This window comes from Rana temporaria, chromosome 5 (genome assembly GCF_905171775.1).
Source record: "Rana temporaria chromosome 5, aRanTem1.1, whole genome shotgun sequence".
Classification (NCBI taxonomy): Eukaryota; Metazoa; Chordata; class Amphibia; order Anura; family Ranidae; genus Rana; species Rana temporaria.
This window is the reverse complement of record NC_053493.1, coordinates 415,513,144-415,523,921: the sequence shown is the minus strand read 5'-3', so window position 1 is coordinate 415,523,921 and position 10,778 is coordinate 415,513,144. Positions and strand designations below refer to the sequence as shown.

General features: G+C 48.5%; 1 protein-coding gene across 1 annotated transcript; it reads left to right on the top strand.

Annotated features, from left to right (window-relative positions):
- Positions 1-8,173: 8,173 nt before the first annotated feature.
- Positions 8,174-10,350, top strand: LOC120941620 (E3 ubiquitin-protein ligase TRIM58-like). Its single transcript, XM_040355151.1, has one exon. The coding sequence runs from the start codon at positions 8,485-8,487 to the stop codon at positions 10,063-10,065; it is 1,581 nt and encodes a 526-aa protein (XP_040211085.1). The 5' UTR covers positions 8,174-8,484; the 3' UTR covers positions 10,066-10,350.
- The last annotated feature ends 428 nt before the right edge of the window (positions 10,351-10,778 follow it).

Here is a 10,778-nt window from a genome sequence, read left to right as displayed (position 1 = left end):
AGAACAACTAAATTGTACCTTTTTTTTTCTTTTTGTTAGTCTACATTGATCACAATTTACGTTATTCTACAAGTAAATTACCTATCGCCTGTACTTCTTTGTGACAACTCCTGTATCATGCCCGCAGTCCCTAATCCATCTCCTGTATCATGCCCGCAGTCCCTAATCCAACTCCTGTATCATGCCCGCAGTCCCTGATCCATCTCCTGTATCATGCCCGCAGTCCCTGATCCATCTCCTGTATCATGCCCGCAGTCCCTGATCCATCTCCTGTATCATGCCCGCAGTCCCTGATCCATCTCCTGTATCATGCCCGCAGTCCCTGATCCAACTCCTGTATCATGCCCGCAGTCCCTGATCCATCTCCTGTATCATGCCCGCAGTCCCTGATCCATCTCCTGTATCATGCCCGCAGTCCCTAATCCAACTCCTGTATCATGCCCGCAGTCCCTGATCCATCTCCTGTATCATGCCCGCAGTCCCTAATCCAACTCCTGTATCATGCCCGCAGTCCCTGATCCAACTCCTGTATCATGCCCGCAGTCCCTGATCCAACTCCTGTATCATGCCCGCAGTCCCTGATCCATCTCCTGTATCATGCCCGCAGTCCCTGATCCATCTCCTGTATCATGCCCGCAGTCCCTAATCCAACTCCTGTATCATGCCCGCAGTCCCTAATCCAACTCCTGTATCATGCCCGCAGTCCCTAATCCAACTCCTGTATTATGCCCGCAGTCCCTGATCCATCTCCTGTATCATGCCCGCTGTCCCTAATCCAACTCCTGTATCATGCCCGCAGTCCCTGATCCATCTCCTGTATTATGCCCGCAGTCCCTAATCCAACTCCTGTATCATGCCCGCAGTCCCTGATCCATCTCCTGTATCATGCCCGCAGTCCCTGATCCATCTCCTGTATCATGCCCGCAGTCCCTAATCCAACTCCTGTATCATGCCCGCAGTCCCTAATCCAACTCCTGTATCATGCCCGCAGTCCCTAATCCAACACCTGTATCATGCCCACAGTGCACAGTGCCTAATCCAACTCCTGTATCATGCCCGCAGTCCCTAATCCAACTCCTGTATCATGCCCGCAGTCCCTAATCCAACTCCTGTATCATGCCCGCAGTCCCTGATCCAACTCCTGTATCATGCCCGCAGTCCCTAATCCAACTCCTGTATCATGCCCGCAGTCCCTGATCCATCTCCTGTATCATGTCCGCAGTCCCTAATCCAACTCCTGTATCATGCCCGCAGTGCGCAGTCCCTAAGCCAACTCCTGTATCATGCCTGTAGTCCCTGATACATCTCCTGTATCATGCCCACAGTCCCTAATCCATCTCCTGTATCATGTCCGCAGTCCCTAATCCAACTCCTGTATCATGCCCGCAGTGCGCAGTCCCTAAGCCAACTCCTGTATCATGCCTGTAGTCCCTGATACATCTCCTGTATCATGCCCACAGTCCCTAATCCATCTCCTGTATCATGCCCGCAGTCCCTGATCCATCTTCTGTATCATGCCCGCAGTCCCTAATCCAACTCCTGTATCATGCCCGCAGTCCCTGATCCATCTCCTGTATCATGCCCGCAGTCCCTAATCCAACTCCTGTATCATGCCCGCAGTCCCTAATCCAACTCCTGTATCATGCCCGCAGTCCCTAATCCAACTCCTGTATCATGCCCGCAGTGCGCAGTCCCTAATCCAACTCCTGTATCATGCCCGCAGTCCCTGATCCATCTCCTGTATCATGCCCGCAGTCCCTAATCCAACTCCTGTATCATGCCCGCAGTCCCTAATCCAACTCCTGTATCATGCCCGCAGTCCCTAATCCAACTCCTGTATCATGCCCGCAGTGCGCAGTCCCTAATCCAACTCCTGTATCATGCCCGCAGTGCGCAGTCCCTAATCCAACTCCTGTATCATGCCCGCAGTCCCTGATCCAACTCCTGTATCATGCCCGCAGTCCCTGATCCATCTCCTGTATCATGCCGCAGTCCCTAATCCAACTCCTGTATCATGCCCGCAGTGCGCAGTCCCTAAGCCAACTCCTGTATCATGCCTGTAGTCCCTGATACATCTCCTGTATCATGCCCACAGTCCCTAATCCATCTCCTGTATCATGCCCGCAGTCCCTAATCCAACTCCTGTATCATGCCCGCAGTCCCTGATCCATCTTCTGTATCATGCCCGCAGTCCCTAATCCAACTCCTGTATCATGCCCGCAGTCCCTGATCCATCTCCTGTATCATGCCCGCAGTCCCTAATCCAACTCCTGTATCATGCCCGCAGTCCCTAATCCATCTCCTGTATCATGCCCGCAGTCCCTAATCCAACTCCTGTATCATGCCCGCAGTGCGCAGTCCCTAATCCAACTCCTGTATCATGCCCGCAGTCCCTGATCCATCTCCTGTATCATGCCCGCAGTCCCTAATCCAACTCCTGTATCATGCCCGCAGTCCCTAATCCAACTCCTGTATCATGCCCGCAGTCCCTAATCCAACTCCTGTATCATGCCCGCAGTGCGCAGTCCCTAATCCAACTCCTGTATCATGCCCGCAGTGCGCAGTCCCTAATCCAACTCCTGTATCATGCCCGCAGTCCCTGATCCAACTCCTGTATCATGCCCGCAGTCCCTGATCCATCTCCTGTATCATGCCGCAGTCCCTAATCCAACTCCTGTATCATGCCCGCAGTGCGCAGTCCCTAAGCCAACTCCTGTATCATGCCTGTAGTCCCTGATACATCTCCTGTATCATGCCCACAGTCCCTAATCCATCTCCTGTATCATGCCCGCAGTCCCTAATCCAACTCCTGTATCATGCCCGCAGTCCCTGATCCATCTTCTGTATCATGCCCGCAGTCCCTAATCCAACTCCTGTATCATGCCCGCAGTCCCTGATCCATCTCCTGTATCATGCCCGCAGTCCCTAATCCAACTCCTGTATCATGCCCGCAGTCCCTAATCCAACTCCTGTATCATGCCCGCAGTCCCTAATCCAACTCCTGTATCATGCCCGCAGTGCGCAGTCCCTAATCCAACTCCTGTATCATGCCCGCAGTCCCTGATCCATCTCCTGTATCATGCCCGCAGTCCCTAATCCAACTCCTGTATCATGCCCGCAGTCCCTAATCCAACTCCTGTATCATGCCCGCAGTCCCTAATCCAACTCCTGTATCATGCCCGCAGTGCACAGTCCCTAATCCAACTCCTGTATCATGCCCGCAGTGCGCAGTCCCTAATCCAACTCCTGTATCATGCCCGCAGTCCCTGATCCAACTCCTGTATCATGCCCGCAGTCCCTGATCCATCTCCTGTATCATGCCGCAGTCCCTAATCCAACTCCTGTATCATGCCCGCAGTCCCTAATCCAACTCCTGTATCATGCCCGCAGTCCCTGATGCATCTCCTGTATCATGCCCGCAGTCCCTGATCCATCTCCTGTATCATGCCCGCAGTCCCTAATCCAACTCCTGTATCATGCCCGCAGTGCGCAGTCCCTAATCCAACTCCTGTATCATGCCCGCAGTCCCTAATCCAACTCCTGTATCATGCCCGCAGTCCCTGATCCATCTCCTGTATCATGCCCGCAGTCCCTAATCCAACTCCTGTATCATGCCCGCAGTCCCTAATCCAACTCCTGTATCATGCCCGCAGTCCCTGATCCATCTCCTGTATCATTCCCTCACTCCCTAATCCATCTCCTGTATCATGCCCGCAGTCCCTAATCCAACTCCTGTATCATGCCCGCAGTCCCTGATCCATCTCCTGTATCATGCCCTCTGTCCCTAATCCAACTCCTGTATCATGCCCGCAGTCCCTGATCCAACTCCTGTATCATGCCCGCAGTCCCTGATCCATCTCCTGTATCATGCCCGCAGTCCCTGATCCATCTCCTGTATCATGCCCGCAGTCCCTAATCCAACTCCTGTGTCATGCCCGCAATCCCTGATCCATCTCCTGTATCATGCCCGCAGTCCCTAATCCAACTCCTGTATCATGCCCGCAGTGCGCAGTGCCTAATCCAACTCCTGTATCATGCCCGCAGTGCGCAGTGCCTAATCCAACTCCTGTATCATGCCCGCAGTCCCTAATCCAACTCCTGTATCATGCCCGCAGTCCCTGATCCATCTCCTGTATTATGCCCGCAGTCCCTAATCCAACTCCTGTATCATGCCCGCAGTGCGCAGTCCCTGATCCAACTCCTGTATCATGCCCGCACTACACTGCACCTCTGGAACCCTTTACATTACACTGCATCTCTGGACCCCTTTACATTACACTGCACCTCTGGACCCCTTATATATTTAAAAAATAAAACCCCACCCTCCCATCAATAGTACAAAAATATATTGTAAAACAAAATATTAAAAATGTTTTATTGTAAAAATGTATAAAAATTATAAAAATGCATTGGTCACAATTTTTTTTTTGAATAATAAAAAAAAAAAAAATGTAATTAGAAAATAAAAAAAATGATCTGACACTGTCCACTATCCTGACACCATCCTGCAGGTACTACCCACCACTGTACACTCCGCATTCCTGTGATTCGCACCGCACTGCTGTTCAGATCACGTGCGATGTCTGTGCGATGCGGTTTCAGCCATACAAACTGTATGGCTGAAATCGCATCACATTCGGACCAAACACACACAGGACTCTTTTTTTGGTCCACACCAGAATCGCATGGGTGTTCACACCTATGCGATCCGATTCATGTCCAAACTGTCAGTTGCGATATGCGAGCTGAAATGGGGGTGTCATTACCATTGTATTACACTCCCCAGCAGTTCGCATATGGCAGTGTGAACTGCCGTGCGAGTCGGGTGCGATGTGGGAACCCGCAGTGGATTTGCAGGGTTACCGAATCGCACCAGTGTGAACCAAGCGTCAAAGCATACAGCCTACAAATGTCACCTGACTGTTCCCACCAAGGCTCGGTTCACACTGATGCGATTCGATAACCCTGCGAATCCACTGCGGGTTCCCACATTGCACCCGACTCGCACCGCAGTTCACACTGCCATATGCGAACTGCTTGGGAGTGTCATACAATGGCAATGACACCCCCATTTCAGCTCGCATATCGCACTGCGAACTGACAGTTTGGACATGAATCGGATCGCATAGGTGTGAACACACATGCGATTCTGGTGTGGACCAAAAAAAGAGTCCTGTGTGTGTTTGTTCCAAATGAGATGCAATTTCAGCCATGCAGTTTGTATGGCTAAAATCGCATCGCACAGACATCGCATGTGATCTGAACAGCAGTGCGGTGCGAATCACTTGCGATGTCGCACAGCATGTGAACCAGCCCTAAGTTCATTCAGCCTTATTGGTTCTAATTATAAAAAGTGAGAAATCCACCCCTCCCCCACACAACACACATCCTGGTAATATAGGAATTTTGCATCTGTGATCAGGTGACCTCAGACACACACACTGCAATATAACAATAATAAGAAGATCACTGAAGCTCGGACTACATACATCTCCCCTAATCACTTGTCTATGTATATTCGGATGGCTGGTCACTGGAGCATTTCATCATGACATTGAACTTTGTCTCACCTCATGTTTTGGAAACATTTAATCAAAACACAGGAGAAAATTCTGGGATAGCTAGAAGGGAGAGGGGAGGGGGAGGGGTGATGTGAATTGTGCACTGTTTACAGAAACTGTGCATGTTCTGCAGGCTAGTGCACGAGATATGTAAATAACCTGTCACTCAAAGCATGGGGGCGGAACGGACTTTGCTTTTTTATAGGAAAGTCCGTTTTATTTCACTGAACAATAAAAAGAGGATTGCTCAGCGCTGGATTAACTCTGTGTGGCAATACTGGGCACAGATGATAGGAAATCTTATTCTCTACATTGTGACATAATTTTTTTTTTTTTTGGGGGGTTTACATCCACTTTAAGGTGAAAAAACTTTTTCCTTTACAACTCCTTTAAGGCCCCTTTCACACGGACGGATAGAATGGTGCTTTTAGCTGCGGATTCTACAGCAGCTAGAAGCACACCATTCACACACTGCGTTTAGCTGCGGTTTCGTTACCTGCGGTTTGTTGCGAATAGAAAAAATAGAATTGAATGCGTACAGGTGCGATCTGGCGCAGCTATCTGCACATAACCGCAGGTAATCGCAGTGCACTGTGTCAGCTGCATTTTGTATGAATCTTGAGGGGGATCTCCACGCCAAATTTTAAATAAAAAACCGGCATGAGTTCCCCCTCCAAGGGCATACCAGGCCCTTAGGTCTGGTATGGATTTTAAGGGGAACCCCATATGCTGAAACAACAGCGTGGGGGCCCCCAGAATCCATACCAGACCCTTATCCAAGCACGCAGGCTGGACAGGAAAGGGGGTGGGGACGAGCGCTCCCCTCCTGAACCATACCAGGCCGCATGCCCTCAGCATTGGGGGGGTAGGGCCTCTTCCCAACAACCCTGGTCGTTGGTTGTCGGGGTTTGCGGGCGGGGAGCTTATCGGAAACCGAGAGCCCCCTTTAATAAGGGGCCCCCAGATCCCGGATCACCCACCCTAGGTGAATGAGTATGAGGTACATCGTTCCCCTACCCATTCACCTGGAGGAAAAAATAAATAAAAAAAAAAACACACTACACAGGTTTTAAAAGTCATTTATTAGGCAGCTCCGGGGGTCTTCTTCCAACTTCGGGGGTCTTCTTCCGACTTTGGGGGTCTCTTCTTCTGCTCTCCCTGCTTCCTTCTGCTGGGCATCTCCGTTATCTTCTTGCAGCTCTTTTACTAGCGGGGGGGGCGGTCTTCCTCGTCGCCTTCTTCCCTCTTCTCCGGTGTCCTTCTGCTGGGCATCTCCACTATCTTCTTGCAGCTCTTTTACTGCCTGATCTGATTCAGTAAACTGATTTTGAATCTATTTATTGTATGTCTCAAAGTATGCAGAGAGCGAAATTGCATGGAAGACGGGGCCCAAGAAAATGTTTGACCAGGGTCCAGTCAATATTAAAGACGGCCCTGTGGGGAGCTACAAATCATTGAGGGAACCATGAATGACAACATGTACTGTGACATATTGAAGCAGAGAATGATCCCCTCCCTTCATAGAGAATTCCAACATAACGACCCCAAACACACCTCCAAGATGATCACTGCCTTGCTGAAGAATCTGAGGGTAATGCCGCGTACACACGATCAGAAATCCCAACAAGAAAAGTCAGATGTGAGCTTTTTGTCGGAAATTCCAACCGTGTGTAGGCTCCATCAGACTTTTTCTGTCGGAATTTCAGCCAACAAAAGATTGAGAGCAGGTTCTCTATATTTCCAACGGAAGAAGTTTCTATCGGAAAATCCACTCGTCTGTATGCAATTCCAACGCACAAAAAACACACATGCTCAGAATCAAGCAGAAGAGCCGAACTGCCTTTTGAACTTCATTGATCTCGGCTCATCATACGTGTTGTACGTCACCGCGTTCTTGACGGTTGAAATTTTCGATATGTGTATGCAACACAAGTTTGAGCCAACATTCCGTCAGAAAAAAATCCACTGTTTTCTTGTCGGAATTTCCGATTGTGTGTACGCGGCATAAAGGTAATGGACTGGCCAAGCATGTCTCCAGACCTAAACCCTATTGAGCATCTGTGGGGCTCCTCAAAGGGAAGGTGGAGGAGCGCAAGGTCTCTAACATCCACCAGCCCTGTGATGTCGTCATGGAGGAGGGGAAGAGGACTCCAGTGACAACCTGTGAAGCTCTGGTGACCTCCATGCCCAAGAGGGTTACGGCAGTGCTGGAAAATAATGGCGGCCACACAAAATATTGACACTTTGGGCCCAATTTGGACATTTTCACTTAGGGGTGTACTCACTTTTGTTGCCAGCAGTTTAGACATTAATGGCTGTGTGTTGAGTTATTTTGAGGGGACAGCAAATTTACACCGTTATACAAGCTGTACACTCACTACACAACATTGTAGCAAAGTGTAATTTCTTCAGTGTTGTCACATGAAAAGATAGAAGAAAAGATTTACAACAATGTGAGGGGTGTACTTACTTTTGTCAGATACTGTATATAACTCTGCGTGTAATGGATCTATATAATATAGGAGTTTTTTTATTTAATTATTGAAATAAATGAACTTTTTGATGATATTCACATTTTTTTAAATGCTCTTGTATATCTCTCAGGACAGGTTTCTTTTACCGTTGGAAATAATTTTCTCCTAAACACAAAAAGCATCAACATGCAAATATCTATCACACTGCATTATATAACTTAGTTTTGTGCCTCGTCTGCAGAAGTCATTTAAAGCTCCAAATCAGTACAATGTGTATCAACATGTAGGACATATACCTTCAATATAAACATTTATTTCTCCACAAACTTCCTCAAGATAAAAGCTGCAAGACCAGCTCAGCCCCTCCCTGTGCCGAGGAATGTGAGACGCCCTTTAGATTTTCCTTGTCGGAAACTTTTTAATTTAATTTCTCTCTTCTGCTGTCAGCGATGGCGTCTGCTGATCTGAGACAGGAGCTGGACTGTTCCATCTGTCTGACCACATATACAGATCCTGTAAACCTGAGATGTGGTCACAACTTCTGCCGGGTCTGTATTGATCATGTGTTGGATACACAGGAGGGGTCTGGAGGATATTCCTGTCCTGAGTGCAGAGAAGAGTTCCGGGATCGGCCTGTACTGCACAGGAACATGACACTACGTAACATAGTGGAGACTTTCCGATCTACTCAGCTGGAAGAAGGGAAGACTGGAATCTTCTGTACTTATTGCTATCACTCTCCTGTACCTGCTGTTATATCCTGTCTGCATTGTGAAGCTTCTCTGTGTGATAATCACCTGAGAGTCCACAGCAAGTCACCAGAACATGTCCTAACTGATCCCACCACTTCCATGGAGAACAGAAAATGCTCCATCCATAGGAAACTTCTTGAATATTACTGCACTGAGGACTCTGCCTGTATCTGTGTGTCCTGCAGGCTGGATGGAGAACACCGGGGACACAAGGTGGAGACTCTGGATGAGGCCTCTGAGAATAAAAAACAGAAACTGAGAAATGTTCTGCAGAAACTGATGACAGAGAGAGAGGAGACGGAGAAAAGAGTCCAGAGTCTGCAGGATCGCAGGAGAAAAGTACAAGAAAAATCAGAGAGAGTCACTGCCCTGTTCATAGAGCTCAGGAGACATCTGGAGGACCTGGAGAAGAGAGTCCGGAGGAACATCTCCAGCCAGGAAGAGCGGATCTCATTGTCTGATCTGATCCATCAGCTGGAAATAAAGAAGGAGGATCTGTCCAGGAAGATGGAGGACATTGAGGAGCTGTGTAACATGACTGACCCACTGACTGTCCTACAGGAATCAGACACAGGGGACTTGTGTGATACTGAGGAGGGAGATAATGAGGACAGAGAGAGACATGATAGACTCCTCCATGATGGAGGGGATCTGGATGTGTCTGGAATCTCACACACATTACACACAGGGTTATCTGATATGATAAAAGAGGTAAATGTATTCTTCAATATACAGGAAGCTGCAGACATATTACTGGATGTGAACACAGCTCAGAATAATCTACAGATATCAGATGACATGAAAACTGTATCCAGGTCAGATATAGAGCAGAATCGTCCAGAAACACCGGAGAGATTTCAGTGGTGGGCCCAGGTATTAAGTAGTCAGGGATTTTCCTCGGGGCGACATTACTGGGAAGTGGATGTCAGAGAGTCAGAAAATTACAGAGTCGGGATGTGTTATCCCAGTATAGAGAGGAGAGGAGTGCAGTCACTGATTGGAAATAATAACAAGTCCTGGGGTTTGTGGAGGGATAGCGGTGGGTGTTATCTAATACATGACAATAAATGGATCATCATATCTCCCGATCTCTCCAGTAACAGAGTCAGGATCTCTGTGGATTATGAGGCCGGGCAGCTGTCCTTTTATGATCTGTGTGACCCGATCAGACACCTCCACACCTTCACCACCACCTTCACTGAGCCCCTCCATGCTGTGTTAACTGTGGGAGAAGGTTCTACAACAATATCTGGGGGTGAGGGGCGATGTGAGAAATAATAATATAACAGAAAATCTGCCCAAATCTGCTGACATCACAGAAATATGAATCTGATGATATTTAACCAACAGAATAATGCAGTAGATTCATATTCCAGATGTCATAAATCTAAAGGTTCCAAACACAACCAATCACAGCATTGAGAAATCTCAGCACAGGAAAGTGTGATTTATTCTCTTATAGTGATAATAATAAGATTTGGGGTTTTCAGGGGTTCTCTAAAGCGGGAGTTCACCCAATGATGTTTTTTTTTATCTTTTCCCCTTAGATGGATGCTCGTTTTGTCTAGGGGAATTGGCTAGTTGTTTTAAAATATGAGCCGTACTTACCGTTTTCGAGATGCATCTTCTCCGTCGCTTCCGGGTATGGGTCTTCGGGAGCCGGCGTTCCTTCTTGATTGACAGTCTTCCGAGAGGCTTCCGATGGCCACATCCATCGCGTCACTAGTAGCCGAAAGAAGCCGAACGTCGGTGCGGCTCTATACTGCGCCTGCGCACCGACGTTCGGCTTCTTTCGGAAAATCGTGACCCGATGGATGCGACCGTCGGAAGCCTCTCGGAAGACTGTCAATCAAAATAGGAATGCCCAGTCCCGCAGCCCATACCCGGAAGCGACGGAGAAGATGCATCTCGTAAACGGTAAGTACAGCTCATAACAACTAGCCGATTCCCCTAGACAAAACGAAAATCCATCTAAGGGGAAAAAGTCTTAT